General features: G+C 41.5%; 1 protein-coding gene across 6 annotated transcripts in view; it reads left to right on the forward strand.

Annotated features, from left to right (window-relative positions):
- PLXNB2 (plexin B2) overlaps positions 1–18,494 on the forward strand; it is a 774,339-nt gene that overhangs the window by 731,049 nt on the left and 24,796 nt on the right. For all 6 annotated transcript variants that reach the window (XM_085653971.1, XM_085653975.1, XM_085653972.1 and 3 more), the window contains 7 exons: positions 2,290–2,374; positions 5,571–5,725; positions 6,601–6,761; positions 7,383–7,530; positions 13,166–13,230; positions 15,344–15,419; positions 17,793–17,867. In XM_085653971.1, coding sequence (XP_085510097.1) covers positions 2,290–2,374; positions 5,571–5,725; positions 6,601–6,761; positions 7,383–7,530; positions 13,166–13,230; positions 15,344–15,419; positions 17,793–17,867 — 765 coding nt within the window. The remainder of the gene's footprint in view (positions 1–2,289; positions 2,375–5,570; positions 5,726–6,600; positions 6,762–7,382; positions 7,531–13,165; positions 13,231–15,343; positions 15,420–17,792; positions 17,868–18,494) is intronic.

Here is an 18,494-nt window from a genome sequence, read left to right on the forward strand (position 1 = left end):
CTCTACCCAGGACCTCAGAGAAAGTAGCGATGTCATCAATAGGAGACACTCGTGATGGAGGAGAGGAGGAAAAGCTCAGAGAATAGTCCCGGACTCGTGGAGGAGGACCATGTGGGTGATCTTGTGTGTCGCCTCTTGTGGGGGACGGTCACTGTGATGAGCCCTGGACCGTGATCTGTGTCTAGGAGATCTTGGCCTTATGTGAGGAGAAGAACGATCCCTGGATAGTGACTGGCGTGTAGAAGGTGACCTTGGCCTACCAGGAGGAGACTTGCTTCTACGCGGAGAAATCCTGGAGGGCGAATACGTGCAAGAATAGTCCGAGCCCGGACTTCTGCAGCCACCTGTACCCACATTCTCCAACCAGCGAGGTGAAAGTCCAAACTTCTCTGTCGCCTTAGGTGATTTCTCCAGAGAAATCTGTATGGTATGTAAACCTGGAGAAGATGATGGATCCCTTGATGATGATCTAGATCTGGTTCTAATCTCCTTCGTGGCCGCTGCAGTTCTATCCCTCGACGTCAAACGTCTCGACGTCGATGATGTTTGCGTCATCATCGGTGCCGATTGCTGGGAATGCCGCTCCGCTCTCGACGGTGGTCTCGACGCTGATCGCCTACGGCAATGCGGAGACCTCGACGTCGACGGCTGTCTTCACCGTCGAGTTGGCGACTTTGACGTCGACCTTCGCTGTCACGTTGGCGACTTTGACGTCGACCTTCGCCGGCGGTCCGGTGTTTTCGACGTCTATCTTCCATGACGTCGAGTTGAGGATGACCTCCTCGACGTCGAATGATGACCCTTTGACGCAGACTTTGACGTCGACAGGCCCACTTGCGGCGAGACATACGTAGTCGCAGCTCTCGACGCTGACCCCCTCGAGGTCGACAGAGAGAAGCCCTGGGTCTTTTAGACCGTGATTTCGGCGAATCTCTGGGAACCTTGGTCTTCCTGGGATCAGGAGAGGTGGTATGTCGCCGTTTCTGAAGTCGTCTAGCTGAAGAGGGTGGTTTGAAGGATGTATTGTCGCCTTCCTGGCGGTTTCTTTCCTTCTCCAGCTGGGCATGCAGCTTTATCTCTCTATCGCGCAGAGTGCGGCTGGAAAATTTCTGGCAGTGGGGGCACTGGTCAGGATTGTGTGAAGTTGGAAGACACACAATACACACCGAGTGTGGATCTGCCAGTGCCATCTTATTGCCACAGGAAGGGCATTTCCTGAATAAAGCAGGCATTCTGACTGGAAAAAATTAGATTATACTAAGGAAACCAGCAGAATAAGCTTTCAGGAGCCAGAAAACGTCGAATTTTCTGAGAAAATCTGAAGAGAAACTTTCAGTCAAAAAACTCAAGCTCCAGGATCTTCATAGAAGGAGCCGGAAAAAAGAACTGACCTAACTGTCACCTGTGGTGCATCATGGGAGCAGGGGGCGTCTCCTGCAGGTCTTAAAGGCACAGTCACCCTACTCTAATGCCTTAAAGGCAAGGTGTCAGTGTTCTTTGTTTTCTTGATACTCTACTGCAGCCTACAGGCAAATTCCTGCAATTACAAGTTTGCTTTATGGCAATATAGCATTGTTGTGAGACAATTGGTTTAGTGCTTCCTTTTTTCCTTATGGGTTAGGGGTACTACAATGCAAACCTATGTAATTTTCAGCATTTTTGCCATGTTTGAAACAATTTAGGCTGCATGTATATGTTTTCACATATGCATATATATGTGTATATATATATGTATCTTCTATATGCTCCGGGGTCCCGCACGTGGGCGGGGATTATTCATAGATTATGACTGATGAGTATCCCCTGGATGAGAAATAACTTGCCCCATAGGAAAAATGCACCAAAAATGTACGTTTTTGGTGTTAATTGTTGGATATTTTTGCTTGGACTGGGGATTTACTCCCCTGGTCCCTTTGTGCTTAAGTATCCTGCATCACCAACACTAAAGAGCATGAATTACGTGCAGAGGGAGAGCAGGCCTGTACATGAGGGCATACCATCAACGTTATTTCCATTTGGCCCCAGTCCAGAAACAGCAGTGGCTCATGGAAGTGAAACATTAACCTATACAATTGTGTACATTTTTACAAAACCAAAATCTGAAAGGTCTACTTGATTTAAGTGTCTTGTGCCCTGTTCACTGAAGTGCACAGGTAGCTGCAGTTCATTACAAGGGATTCTGTTTAAAGCATGTTCGTCTAATGATCTCTGTTGTGTAATATTCCATGGTTTGCTAACCGACTGTGATACACATTTTTAATGTGAGATCTGTGGTTTTTGATTTGTCAGGTCCGCGATGGCGCAACGCTGATCCTGTCCAAAATGGGCATTTCCCAGCAGCAGGAGGAGAATCACCAGGACTTTCCAGGGGAGAGTGAGTGCATTGTTGTGTGTGTAACTCCTGCATAGAGAAGTTGCCAGTCACGCTTGTTGACCCAGTTCCCTTAAAACCGCTTATCTTAGCAGTTTGGCAGTGGGAGTCTGTATTTCCCAGACTTTTAAATGAGTTGCTCTTTACTTACTGAAGTCGTGTCAGGAGTACATGACTCAGTTTAGAGCACCCTCCTTAGTCCGGATAACCCCACTCAGCGTTTAAATTGGTCATGAACACCTGCAGCCTGTTTACCTTTTACTGATTCACTGCCTGCACAGCACGTGATGTACAGATGCATATACATGATTGGACATTTTTTTGTTTTTGCATGACTTTTAAGGAAAATGTCAACCCAAAAAATAATTTCCATTTATACAGATCACATTGTGCAGCAACAGAAGGAGCGTGTCTCGTTATCAACAGCACATATTCCCCTCCCTCTACAGGTTCCCTTTAATAAGTGACTTGATACGAAAATCACCCTAAAAGGAGAGCATGTAGTCTGGTGGCTAAGAAGCGCAGTATAGAAAAAGATCTGACCTCTGTTCCTTGCTTCCACTGGACTAAATTCCGGGCAGTTCGCAAAATCCACAGCTCCTTCTGCCCTTCCTAATTTCACCTCACAGATTAGGAATTCCTTAGAGACCAGCAGAACACTAGTTTTAAATTTAATACAAGTGAAAACATCAGTTTGAATTAATGAACATGGGTATGGTTCAGCTTATGGTTTAGTGCTGTAAAAACTATCAGTGAGGGTGTAAAATCAAAGTGTATCCACACTACTCTGTAAGGGTAATTGCAGCTACAAGTCTGCTGCAACACGATCACCACGCAAAGCATCCCATACATACAAACTCACTCTCCAACCGTGTACACCATACAGGGTATCTTCTTACCCAACCTCACTCTGTTTTTATAATATTGATAAAGGGTTAAGAGTAAACGTGCTATGAATATCTCACCCCATTGGACAGCTATAATCATTTTTTTTAAATGTTCCTCTATGTAATACTATAAGAGCGCATAGTCATTCTCTTGTTTTCTGTGCACCTGTCAGGATGGTCCATAAAAAGTGAGTTAAGTGGTTAGGTACCTACCTCTTGACAAAAACTACTTGATGTTACCTGTAATAAAGATGATCTGGAGAATGTTCTGTGGGCAGCCCTTGCTTAGAGCTAGTAATAAAACTGAGGTGCAGAGAGGCCAGAGGTGTCCCATGTACCCTAATTTACACATGAGCCCGAGGTTTATTCTTTTGTCCACTACAAATGCTTTGCCTGGAAGCGCATTGTACGTACGCGTTTTAAACAACTACCCTGAGTATTCAGTTAGTGACTTGCTAAAAAATCTTAGCAATTAGGATATGTTGTTCAGAAAAGCCAACAAGTTACCAACATGTCTTGCATGTAAGTAACTTTTGTGACTTTTTTATACCTTTAAAAAAAACTCACCAGTGTTTAAAACGTGCTCCCTTATCGTGAGTATCAAGATAACATTCAACATTTAAATGAAAAAAACCTTAACATTTTCTTCTACCCGTAGCCAAGATCATAGGCAATTCATTTGCTTTCCTTCAGCAAATTAATTCTCTTCCACTGACTTTAGGCCACAAATACATACATATTTGGCGCCTGCAATGTATGACTTCAGAGTGAAAAGTGAACTGGAATGGAGTATAAAATAAGCTGCATGCTTTCTTAGCCCTGGTCACAAAATCTGCACATTTTATGCCTTGAGATGCTAGGGATATCCACATGTGAAGTGCTAATTTATCCATATATGAATCTCAAAAGAATTCCTAATTTCTGGGTTTGTGGCCAGCTCCAGATAACTGGGCACCAAGTACCACAGTGTATGCAACAGAACTAAATGATCCTTGAATAGCTATAGTAGCTTCAGTATCTTGAGGCAACACAGTGGTGTAATGTTCCCCAAAACTGTTGTATGATGCGGTGAGGTTGTTAAGACACCCATATTTGAGATACAGTAATCTTCTTGCACTCCTAGGCCCCTATGCTACTGCACCTGCTGTATGAGCGATAGCTTATGGATCGTCTGTCCACCATCTGATCATCTCTTCCGGATCTTCATTCCATTCTCCTAATCTCCTTACATTTTCCCCTTCCAGTCCACTTGCAGGCTCTTCCCCATCACTTATCCTTACCTCTCTAATTTTCTTAGCTTTTCTTCCTGTTCTTGCTCCTTTACCTTCTCTTTTCTTTCCTCTTTCACTCCTTCCCTCATTACTCTTACAGATACATCTTTTCTACACTTCTTTCTCATTTCCTACTTCCCTGACTTACGTCTGGCTCTTCTGTTTTTCCTCCCTACCCTTTTGCCCATTCTTGTCTCCTTTATCTCCCTACTAAATGTTCTCCCTTTTCCTTCTTCCCTTCATCTCTCCATTTTTTCCTATCCTCTCTTCTATTATTCTTTCCCTTTTTTTGCGTCAGCACAATGGCTCATCTTCTTTCTTTCTCCTCCTTGCCCCTTACCATCCTTCTTTCCTTAATTTGTCCTTCCTATATTTATACATTCTTTTTCCTTACTTTCTGTATAATCCATCCTTATCTTACTTATGTTTCTCTTTCATGCCACTGTTGTGTAAACAAAGACACTAGTTTATTAGCTCTACAATGTTTGCCTTCACACCCAAGGGTGTCACAAGTAAACTTAGTTCAATCCACCAGCAATTGAATGTGAAGAGCAGGTTGTTGCAGTCCCAAATAACCCCAATCAATACATAGTTGTGTGGTGTTTGTACTTTCTATGTTACCAACAGTCCATTAAAAGGGATCCAGGTACGCAGTAGTAATTTGATGACATCACCTATTTCCTTAATGGCACACGCATAACAAACTGAATAGTTAATTGTCACAGCCATCATTGTGATATATTAAGGTCACCGAGTGAGGATCAGATGCCTAAGGTAAGACAAAGCGGTGAATCTTGAGAGAGGAGCCATAGGTAAAAGACTGAAGTAGCAACACATTTGGCCAAAAAAGAGCCGCATCAGTAAATGTCCTCAATGCTGCAAATGTACCCAAATGTTAAGTAAGATGGTACTGTGGCACCAATAAAGACTCAGGAGGACATGAAGACCCTCTTAACTATCACCACTTTTATATTAGGAAAGGAAAGCAGTAATTTGACTTGACCTAAACTTATGTGAATCTCTTACTATTTCTCTCCACAGAACATGCATTGCTAGAAGAAGAAAATAAAATTTGGCACCTTGTTCGGCCAGCTGATGAAGTAGATGACAGTAAATCAAAGCGAGGTAGCATGAAAGAAAAGGAACGAACCAAAGCCATAACTGAAATCTACCTGACTAGGCTTCTTTCTGTAAAGGTAGGATTTTGTACCTAAGTGTGCAGGGGCTGTTATGACCAGTTATTCTACTTCTGCAAATTTAAACAGTGGATGTAGATGATAGCAGACACCTTTTTTGAGTCTGGAGGAGTAAAGCCAGTTTTCAAGATGTTGCTAGAGAGGGACAAGCTTGGAGAATTTGATGAGTTGACCATGATATACCCCTAAAAAACCGAGGGCACCCCCGAGAAGCATATGACATTCCAGATTGTGACATTAACACCATAGTGATCAAAATAATGTATGTGTTGACCAGAATGCTGTGACCCAAATATGTGAACAGGTTTATCAGCTGCCTGTTTTTTTTTTTTTTTTAAATCAACAAACCGGTAATTCTTAAACATAATTCAGATCATTGAGATTCCTTTCTTTGACATATAGCTTGCAGAATTATGTCAGACACACTGGCATACTAGCTACCGGTGGATGCTAACTGGTGATGTTACTTGTATGAATGATAAACACTCTTACCAGTCTCCTAAAATGAATCAATTATTTTGTGTGGAGTTTTCATTCTCTCGCATAAAGTGGAGAATGTGTAGTCTACATTAGGTCACAGGATACGGATGAAAACCAGGTTATAGATCAGCAACCTGTAAAGTGATAGAACAATGTGGTAATGTATGGTGTATTGTAGGCTTAGTTTAATGTATCCTGTCCTCTCTGCATATCCCCATGTTTTTGCCCTAAAGGGATCGGGAACTATGCTAGTGCCTTTGTTCATGTCTCTCATTTAGAGGGAATGAGTAAGTCCATGCGTAGAGTGCCTCTTGCTGTAAGTTTTCTGAGCTGTTTGAAAAGGACTGCACTAGGAAAAAGCCTAATTTCAATTTGTTTTTGCTGTTTGACCACAGGGTACGCTTCAGCAGTTTGTTGATAACTTCTTTCAAAGTGTACTCACTTCCAGTAAAATTGTGCCACCAGCTGTAAAATACTTCTTTGACTTCCTCGATGAGCAAGCAGAGAAGCACGATATCAAGGATGACGATACCATTCACATCTGGAAAACAAACAGGTGAGCTGTTACAGAAGATATGCAAATGAGGAAACTATGTACAGTTAGCAGCACATTGTACATGTAGAGCAAAACATATAATGGAAAAATCCAGGTTTATCATGGTTTACTTGTAGAGCGGTGTGGGGGTAAACAAGGTTGAATTTTCATGAATGCTTCCACGTATAGTTCGACTTTTCTTCAAGATTATCAATGATCCCCTGTTTAAAGTAGAAAGATTTTTGTTGAAGGATAGGACATTCTTTTTTCCTGCCTATCTTTTACGGGAATTGTATTTATTGCAAAAGTAGAGGAAATGGTATTTGATGGTAAATCCGCAAACGTGGGCTTGCTTCCTGCCCACTGTATATCATTTGCTTCTTTCTTTACTTCCTAAACCAGATGATGTGATACTGTTTTGTATTTCGTGTTCTGGATGTTACATAAACGCCAGGTTTAGGATAGATTAATAAACTACAGCCTTCACTTTGGAGGGATCTTTTGATGCAATTACCATGGGTTGTGATTTTCAGAAGAAATCTTTACCGTTTTATCTCTATTTTTCGTTTGATAGGCTGTCAGGAAATGTGGTTCAGTAACTCTTTGGTCATTGTAATAACAATATTGTGTGGATTTTTTCAGTTTACCTCTGAGGTTTTGGGTGAACATTTTAAAGAATCCCCATTTTATCTTCGATGTTCATGTACATGAAGTTGTCGACGCTTCCTTGTCAGTCATTGCACAAACCTTCATGGACGCCTGCACGAGGACGGAGCACAAATTAAGCAGAGTAAGTTTGGGGGTGGTTTCCTTTTATCAGAGAACTAACATGTTTTCCAAATTCTGCATTAAAAGTTGGCCTTTGCCCGATAGAAATCTTTAAGGCCTCTAACGAGACCCCTCTGCCAAGGCTTTAGCTGATTTGAGCTGATAATCCCCAGCCCCCCATCCCTTCACAGAGGGTTCTACAGTCAGTCAAAGTAAATTGACTTTTTTGAGATGTAAACCTCTCCTAGATTCACATGTGCATGATTTTTCTATTGATTGGCTGGGTCCAGGATTGTAACTAGTATTTTAAAGGTTATGTCCACGCCTCTTTTAAAGCAAAGACTATTAAAAACAAAAATGAACAAATCATCAGTTAGCACATTAGGTGAAAATGTTGAAGAAAGTTGAAGACATAACACCAAGGCCAACGCTGGACTTGGGCTTCATAAACAAAGTGTGCGAAGACGCAAAGATGACAAATGTACAAGCTGTTGTACCACTACTAGAGAACAATGAATTCCTGGATTCACCTTATAGACATGTACTTCCATATACCAGTACACCCACCCCTCAGAAGATATCTGTTTTGTAATATTACGAATGTGCTGCAAGTTCAAAGTATTACCATTTGGAATAAAGGTTGCTCAAAGAGTGTTTACAATTTTTCTGTCAGTGATGGTAGCATACCTGAAACATATCCATTCACCTATATTGTTTATATCTAGACAATTGGCTGTTAAAGGGAGACTTGTTTATAGAATGCCAAAAAGTATTCGGAAGACGGTTAATCTAGTGTATCAACTCGGGTTCATGGTAAACCTATCTAAACTAGTTCAAGACTTTTGGCTATGTTCAGTAAAATGGGACATCACTCTTAAAGTCCACCATATTCGAGGTCTAGAAACATACGGAAAGACTACTTAAGAAGCGAGCTAGACATATCACATGGATAGAAGCTAAAACAGTCCATAGTCAAACAAATGCGGAGAGTATCAAACACCGATCTGTTTGCTACAAATCTAAACAAAAGAAGTGCCCAAACTTTGTAACCACGCGCCTACACTTTGCTATTTCTAGAGAGTACATGGCTGATAAGTTAGTATGGGATCTTTGCATACACTTTTTCATAATCCCACTTAACCTGTGTTAAAAATAAATCAAAAAATCCAACAATAGAATTTTAGAATGATCTAATTACTCCACGGCAGGTGAGGCACTTAGTGAGTCTATGCAGATGAAGGATAAAAACATTACGAATCTCCAAGGACATGTCGACTATGGAGGAATTTACTACCCATATTCAGAACTGTTAAAGATAGAAGCATGGCACCCTAGTTACTGGAATTTCAACACCAACAGTTACCTGAAAAATGTATAAATGTTATATAGGAAGCAAGAAAAACATCCATCTGAAAATGTTATGAGGCGGAATGAATAAGATTCATGAATTAGCGTTCAGAAAATATATTCAATGAACAGATAACAGAAGAGTCGTAGTCCATAATCTAATGTTTTTACTCAAGTGTAATCTAAACTATGGTTAATGAAGAGACTGTTTATCAGTTATAGTAGCATACACTAAAGCTATGAATCAAAAACACATTTTCTCTATATTGATTACTAAACAGTGCAAGGAAGGATTTAAAAACATCAACCACAGGAGATCGGAGGAATCTTAACATAATTTTGGCAAGCTCCGTGAACCCGTCTTTTGAGCCTATTCGTAAATCTAATGCAAAGCATTTAGCATTAAAGCCTGCTTTTTTTTTTATAGATATTACATTTTTGGGAGCTGGTGTTGCTGTAGGTTGCATGCTGTGCCCAATCCTGCCATCTCGTTTTGGGTTTGGAATGTTACAAGTTGTATTTCTTCAAAGAAGAGGTTTTGGTTTTGAGATGACTTGTGATACTGCCCGATACCCACAATGCACTAGGTCACAGTCTACACCTCAGATTGTGTTTTCCTGCCATTGGATCCAGACAGTTTCGACTACTCTGCTGCACACTGTAAAACAATATTTTTGATGCACAAACTCCGCTTGAGGAACCATAGTTGGTTATACTCGGAGCCAAAGTAGTTATGCGATCTAATCAATTGATACCAATAGTGGTTTCCCATTTTCATGCTAAATCAACTGCCAGCCTTCTTTCAAAACCTTTCAAATCCATCTATGAAAGCATTGCACATATTAGATGCTATAGAAAAGGTCATGTGCTACTTGTAGGAAATAAAACATGTATGCAAATCAAAACAGCTATATATAGTATAGGCTCTGATATGGTCTTGGGCGTACCAATAATTAAGGGAACCATAGCGAGGTAGCTTGTACAAGCCATTCAGTTCAGTTACGCGTTCAGTTATGCTACTCCTTGGCAATTAAAACATTAGATTGCAAACCAAAAGCTCATGCTACTTGCAAAAAAAGGGACATCTGCATGTATGGGTAATATTTGTGCTGATTGACGTGGCGCAATCGCAACCACATTGCTTAAGAGTAAGCAGTTGTGCAGTATGCAGCGCACATGCACAGCAGAGAGGACTGCTTCCAGGGCACTTGGAGTTTGCAAGACCAGTAAATGAGGTAAGAGTATGTATATGCCTCACTTGTCTCAAATGTTTGACACTACTGTGTTGACCGCCACAATGCCTCGCTGGGATTTCAAATATTAATGGGGCTCTGCAAGAGGCGCTGTTGTGCTAATGGTTATACATATTATAATCTTCCTGAACCCCCGAGGGTGAACCCTGCTGCAACGATGCTCATAGTCAATCATGGGTACTGGACGTGTGGTCTGGCACGGCTCTGGGTGCAGTTCACACAGAAGGGGCTGCCAGAACTCCATGACAAATATTAACCCCATTGAAAACCACCCTTTGATGGCCCACTGCATCGCGTGAAGGCGCAAATGAACAGGCTAATGTGCCAGCGAAAGAAGTCAGCCCTGTTAAATAACATGTGCTAAGCAAGTTTATCCTGTACCGATCTGTCACATTGCTCCTTAGGCCTGCAGTGGGACTTTAATTAGGACCAGGTAGCAGCATTCTGCCACACAAGCAACTCTGAATTTCACGGAGTTCTTGGGGAACTCCGAGTTCACCCACCCCTACTGTCAATCCAAACAAATTGTTCCTCTAAAAGACATTTGTCTACTACCTGCTTCATTTCATTTTCATTTCTAAGCTTTATTTCGACTTATATTGTCATAAAAGCAAACATACATAAACATTTCCAATTACATATACAAATATACAGTCCCAATCTTCAAGATAATACGTACGAAGGTCAAACCACAATTGATCATATCCCAGCTATGCTTATAGATTTTAAAAACAGACATACATTATAAATTAATTTAAAAGCCAGATTATATTTTAAAACAATTCCTAAATACATGCTAAAAAAGGGGGAATAAATAAAATTCATAATAGCTATCAGGCCAGGAAATGTTTCACCAGCCTATATGCATTACAGTTTGCAACCTAACTGATTCCTTATAAGGTACACGTTGAATAGGAATCTACTTATACTAAACACTATTGGTTGCAAGGTGTTCGACTTAAGTATGCGTTCTGCCTCTTTAAAGGACCCGGTCCCCATATTTTTACATAAGGGTTTAATCCAGCGATCCCTTGGTTTTTTATAAACTGGACAGAAAAACAGTAGGTGGGCATCATCTTCTTTTGTTTTTTGGGAACAAAGGGTACACAACCCGCTAACATCATTACCCCCCCAACTACTAGTATTTACAGAAGTCTGTAAGATCCCATATCTAAATTTTAAATATAATGTTTTTGCTAGGGGAGGTCTTATATCATCCATAAATTGTTCGAATACAGGAGTGTCCTTTATAATCAAAAATCTCTGGGTCAATGTACCTAATGAGGAACTAGAAAATAATTCGTCCTTAATATATGTCCAGAAAGCAAATTTCACAAGTTTCTTAGAAGATGGTGACATATTCTGGGGTTCTTCCCAAAAATGTGAGAACCCTAACCTGGTAAACCACTGGGAAATATGTTTTAACCATGCAATATTTTTGTACTCATCAATTCGAATTATTTCCATCAGTCCACTCTTGTAGTCACACAACTCAGGGGTTGTCCATAATCTAACCCAATATAACAATGGCCTTAGTGTGGCTTGATGATCTGTCCTTTTAAGATTAATGTCCATAAATACTGGAATTATCGGGGTTCTTGTGGGTATTTTAAGCAACCTACGTATGAAGTGATTTTCTTCCTTCTTAAAGTTGCTTTTGCAGGAATGTCCCCATACTTCAGCGCCATATAATGCCGCTGATTGAGCCTTTCCTTTCAATAATTCTAGTGCCGGCGTAATCGCTTTAGATTGGCTGCTGCCATGCACCTTTAGGATAGGCAATGAGTTTTGTTTCAAAATTAATTTACTTTTTTCCAACTGCCCTTTCCAGGTAGACATACTATCCAGCGTAATTCCCAGATAATTAAAGCTCTCCACATACTCCAATTTTTGATTATTTAGGGCCAGATTCTTTCTAAAAGATTTCTGAGGGTTTATGGACATATATTTTGTTTTCGATGAGTTTATTTCTAACCCCTTCTCCACACAGTAGTTGTTAAAAGCGTTTACTAGATTTTGTAGACCCCATGCTTCATTTACGAAAGGCAGATCTAGCATAAGCTTCCATAAGGTTACACCTTGCTGCAATTACTGCCTACCTCCAAAATAGACATCTCTCACTTTAATAAAAAAAAATCGTCATTTGATGTCTGTTGTACTTATTTTTGTGCTTTGCAAAATCTCAATAAAGAAAGTAAGAAAAAAAAAATTCCAGCCATCAAAGCTTTCATAATAGGACTCAGAAGTGTTATTCCACCAAGGGTTTTTCCAGTACCCTCCTGGAACCTGAACAGCTTGCTCACCAGACTCTTGGATCCCCCATTTGACCCCCTACACTCATGCCCCCATCAATTTCTTTAGTGGAAAGTGGTATCTTAGATGCTGTTACCTCACTCAGATGTGTAAGTGAGCTCCAGCCATTAACCTTAGAAGAACCCTTCTTTCAAATACATAAAGACCAAGTGGTTCTTTGCATCAACCCTAAATCCCTACCTGAAGTAGTCTCTCAATTTCACTACTGCCAATCCATTGACGTGCCAGTGTTTTCCCACAAGATTATGTTGCAGAAAGAGCTCTTCATACACTAGATATCAAAAGAGCACTCATGTTCTACATGGATGGAATATACGCTTTCAGAAAATCTAAATAACTTTGTCGCTTTTTCACCACCTCATACAGGCAACCCAGTGTCACAATCAGGCATAGCCAGATGGATAGTCAAATATATTCAAACTTGCTACCTTAAAGTCAAAAGACCTTTACCTATTCCTCCCAGAGCACTCTACTCTGAAAAAGGGAGCAACCATGGCCTTTCTAGGAAACCTCTCCATAGCTGACATTTGTAAGACAGCTACATGGTCCAACTACCACAAACCTTCAACAAACTTCTTGAAAAACAAATTATATTTTTTCTAAGAACGACACAATCATTGTGTGCAGGAATTAAAAATGCCCATTTTGCATGTGTTCTCTTTCTCTCAAGTGAACTTTGTAATGTTTCATACAAACCTTATAAAACATGCATCCTTATTAATACTGTTTCTTCATATTTTTCAGGATTCACCAAGTAATAAGCTGCTTTATGCAAAAGAAATTTCCACGTACAAAAAAATGGTGGAAGAGTAAGTCACTTGTTTATAGCTTCGCCTGCTTATCGGTTTACTGTTCATGGAAGCACTGGACAATTAGTGTGCCTGTAAATGAATCACCAGTACTACTTTATAACTTTGCAAAACATATTTCACCCACATCAAAAGTGCATCAAAAATAGTAATTTGCTCAAGCTTTAGTGTGATTTGCAAAATCTGATATTTTAGAAGACAATTGTTTTAGTTGCTTGTGATCCAGTCTGTAAAGCGCATTTAGCGACATTTTGATGAGTTCACGTGTTGAACAAGTCCACTGCAGATTATAATTTGGTCATTACATCATACTGTCTCCCTGTCATTTCTTTTATCCTCTAATAGACACAATGGGATAATGGGATGTGCTAACAAACCACTCTGTTGAATTGCTCAGTTATTAAACAAATTGGTGTACTAGCAATTAAAATACTAGGGGCCAGATGTACGACCATAGTAAATGCCGACTCGCAATTTCCGCTCGATTGCGAGTCGCAAATTATGACTCGCAATTTACTATGTAGTACAGTGTCACACTGATCGCGATTCCCAATGCGGTCGCAAAATGCGAGGCTCCTTTATATTGAGGCACTCGCATTTTGTGACCCCGTTGGGAACGGCTGGCCCTCCCAGGGATGGTGGCCTGCTGGGCTCAGCAGACCACCGTGTCTGGAACTGCTTTTAAATAAAGCAGTTTTTTTTTAAATTTTTTTTTTTAACTGCAGCGTGATGCATTTAAAAAAAAAATTACGTTTTTGTTTAATTTTTGAAGGGCAGGCAGAGGTCCCTGGGATCACTGCCTGCCCTAATAAATATTTTCGCATGCATTTGCAAAGGGGAAGGGGTCCAGTGGGGACTCCTTCCTATTTGCGATTGCATTACCACTTACTTGAAGTAGGTGGTAATTTGCGAGTGTTTTGCGACAGCAAAATATTCATACATGCCTCTTGAGTCGCTATTAGGAAGAGAACGCCCCTTCCTAATAGTGAGTCGCAAAACCTATTTTGCGTGTTGCTAATTGAGTAGCGACTCGCAAAATAGGTTTTATACACAGGCCGAAGGTTTTTAGCGTGCGCAAACTGGTCTAAAACCCGTTTGCGCACCCTAAAAACCATCATACATCTGGCCCTAGTTCTTTTGTATAATTATTCACAAATGACAATCTTGATAAGAATTCTGCTGATAAAATTCATGCAACTTTTTATTTCATGGGCATTGTAAATATCTTTTGCTCGATTAAACAACACATGATTCGAGACATATCAGACCTATTCCGACTGTTGGGAACAACAAATCCTTCTACTTCAATTTAGCCAGACTTTGGATAAAATCAGTATAAACCTTACAGATGAACATTAGGAGTGTGGGTTATTGAAAAAGTATAGTAAATTGTGTAATAGCAATTAACAAAGTGCCAACTCAAGCGTGTTTAGGGAGTAAAGAAAGAGGACATCAATTCGTCTTTAACGCCCTTTTACCCAAAGGGGATCATAGCCGATACTTTTGCCAGTTATGTAATTATTGTTACAGATTACATAAAGTGTGAGAAATCCATTTCATCCATTTTTCATGGACAGTGCTGTCCAGTGTAATCTAAAATACCCACTTTCCCACTAACATTCCTAAGATAATGCTCAGGGACCACCCACAAACCCTCCTGGAAGATTGCGCTTTCATTTTATCCAGCCACAACACAGCCCTACCACATAGTTTCACAGTCCCGTCACTTAGAAATTGCTAGATTATCCACTGGCAGAGACTGCCTCTCATGTAGGTTGTAATTCAGAAGGGTCATTCAGCTGTATCTCTCCTCTACCCAAGTGATGGTCTTCTAGACTCTCCTAAAGATCCTATTGATATTGACCTGCTCATTTCTTTTATTTGTGCTTCTAGAGTCAGTCTGCCAGCTATACATTTAATTAGTCGCTCTAGTTTCAGCGCTATATAAAGACTATAACTGTTTATTCAGCAGATGAAAACACAACGAGAAGTCTGGTAGAAACTTAAATGAAGGCTACTGAAGACCAAAAGTGTTAGTCTGTGAATTTTAATGGCAAAATGCTGCGTAACTTTGAATTCTTTCACTTTTAATGATTTATTTTTGTTGTTGCAGCTATTACAAAGGGATCCGCCAGATGGTTCAAGTGAGTGACCAGGATATGAATACACATTTAGCAGAAATTTCCAGGGTAAGTGTCAGTTCTCGTTTGCCCAATTTGGTCATTCAATAATGTATTGCATTTACTGTAAATTTCTGCAACTCCAATGCGCTGTGATGGATGTTTGCACATTGATTATACGAGTAATGAGTGAGGACAGTAGGATATGGGGTTAAAGAAAATGCACAGTGATTGTTTCCACAATGCAAATAGTGCATTACTGCTGGTGATGCTTTAAAGGCAGTGTTTAGCTACCAGTGTGAGGTAGTCATTATTTTGACACTGAGCCTTTCAGGAATAAAACGGAGCTCGAAATTTATTGCAATGATTTTGACATTTCAGCACTTCCAATCATTATGCGTTCCTAGTACTTTTCTCAAACTGGGTGTCCTTTCGTGTAGACCGGGGGCCGTATTACATATGTGGCGCATTTTCCTGATTAGCGCTTGGCACACCTTTCAAAAGGTGTGCCCAGCGCTAACCAGGAAAATGCACTGCATTATAGTGATTGCGCTGCCCTCAGGGCAGTCGCAAACTCGCACCTCCCTGGGCACATCGCATTCAGGTGAAAAATGGAGCGGCTGCTTTGAAGCATTTTTGTGTTACACAGTGCAAGCAGCAACCCACTTGCACTTTGAAAGGGGGATTAGAGGTCCCCTTGCAGGTGGGTGCAGTGAGTGACTGCGCCTGACTGCAAGGGGATGTGTGGGTCTGTGGGACTCCCTTTCCCCTCTCTAGAGGACTAGCATCAGGTGGTGCACTGTCAGTGTGCCTCCTAACAGCTTCTTTGCCTTTTCACCCACGTCTGGAATACAGCGCAACCAGAGGCAAAGGAATTCCCTCATTTGCATGAGCCCATGCTCTCATGCAAATGAGGGAACGCCCTCTGATGATACCGCTTGCGCTTTGTGCGCCATCACGTTTGGTATTACAAATGGGAACATACAATTGTCTGTGGCCCCTTCTGTAATACCATAGCTCCCCCGGGGAACTCCGGTAATACGGCCCCTGGGGCCTTACTATGTAAAGGCACACTTTCCCTGTTTGCGCCCGGCGCACCTTACAACAGGTGCGCCGCTGCGCAAACAGGGAAAGTGCGCTTTATTACATGGAATGCGCTGCCCCCAGGGTAGCCGCCAACTTGTGCTGCTCTGCGGGCAGCTCATCCAGGTGAAAATCGGAGCGACTTTGAAGCAGCAGTTTCGTGTTTCACTGTGCAGGCAGCAGCCCGATTACACCTTTAAAAGGTATAAGAGATCTCCTTGCAGGCGGATGTCTGGGGGATCCATGGGGACTCACTTTCCCTCCTCCAGACGACCGCAATCGGGAACACACTGACAGTGCACCTCCAGGCAGCTTCTTTGCCTCTGTGCCCGCATCTGTAATACGGCGAGGGCGCAGAGGCAAAGGGATTCTCTCATTTGCATGGGGCATGCCCCATACAGTTGAGGGAACGCCCTCTGAAGATAGCGCTGGCGCTTTAGGTGCACCAGCGCTGTCCATATTATTGAAGGGGCTGTACAAGCCCCTGCGGCCCTTTCTTTAATACCAAAGTGCCCAGGGGACGTGCAAAGCGGGTGCAAACGCCCGTTGCACCCCCGGGGCACTTCCATAATATGGCCCCTGGTAGTGCTTCTAGTCATTTGTGTTGAGTTTTGATGGATCTGTGAAAGTCCTAGCATCCACTTTCTTGCTGATAAGCAGCTAACGCTAACCAGATTAATTAATCTAGGCGTTAAAATCTCGCTGCTGAAGCCTGCAGTGATTTGCTGGTTACAAGTTTGAGTCTCATCAAGGCAGAATCAGCCTTTCATTCTTTCAAGGTCAGTAATTTGGTAACAGTAACAGACGTACTGCAAAAGTCCTCAATAGAAAGGGTGTTATGGTTTCCCGGTGAAGCTTCTGGGTGTTGTGTCCTGCAAACCATTGGCCCCTCAAATGGCACAGACTTCCTCAGATTCCTGGGACCCATGTAATGTCATCTTTGCCCCAATTAGCACAAATAAATAAATATTCAAAACTGGGAAAGGCTAACTCGCTAATAGAATACTCATAACTAAAAGACAAATAATGGGCAAATAAGGACAGTTTCATGTTTACAACAGATATACTGATACAAATGTCACTTGCACAAAGCCAGAAACTCCATTCTGTGGCATGAAACAGAAGGTCCACATACTGGCACCAGCTCATCCGAGGCAGGAATGGCAGGGACTGGTCGGAATATTTATTTAAATTGTATGGAATTATTGGGGCTATACTATCCTACATGCTTTGAGTTGATTGTTTGGATTAGTTCAGATGTCTATTCTTATTAAAGTTGATAGAGTAAAGGAGTCAGATATGTATTTTATGAAAGAGCATTAACGGCAGTATTAATTATTGTTTCATGTACTTTCATAGGCGCATACAGATTCGTTAAATACGCTTGTGGCCCTACATCAGCTGTACCAATACGTAAACAAATATTATGATCAGGTAAGTCTACATTTATTGTTGAAATATCACACAATATGCATTTGGCAAAATGCCAATTGATAATGTGAGTGCACTCTAATAATGTGTGTTGCTTTCAGATAAAATTGTTTTTTTTAATCAGGTGTTCTCTTTTAAAACATTTTGTAATCCTATTAGCGGATGGCTGTCATACTTCTTGTGTTACCAAACCCTATGTATTTTTCCCCTTCAGTGGAAGTAGTTGGATTTGACTGTGCCAATGAATGTTTTCTTTACTGGTCACCCAGGCGCGTGACACAGGCCCCCACAGCCCCCGCGGTGCGGGGGGGCCCCCCTCACTCAGCAGAGCCAGCAAGCAAGATTCTACAAGTCTTCATGTATTAAATTGTGCGCAAGTGCACGGCCTCCCCATAAATTAAATGGTGCTTACACGCCACAGCCTTAAAAGTGCGCGTGCGGCGTGACTTGTGAGGCATCCCAGGAGTCATACCCAGCCAGAGACTACTGTACTGCGAAGGACCGCTACCGTGCGGCTGCCGGGCATAATTTAATTATTACTAGTACTACCGTGTTTCTAGAGACCGTCAGCGGTTGAGGTGAGACGGGTACATGCTCCTCGGCTGCTTGAAGGCGGCGTCTGTGCCCTCC

Source organism: Triturus cristatus, chromosome 4_1 (genome assembly GCF_964204655.1).
Source record: "Triturus cristatus chromosome 4_1, aTriCri1.1, whole genome shotgun sequence".
Classification (NCBI taxonomy): Eukaryota; Metazoa; Chordata; class Amphibia; order Caudata; family Salamandridae; genus Triturus; species Triturus cristatus.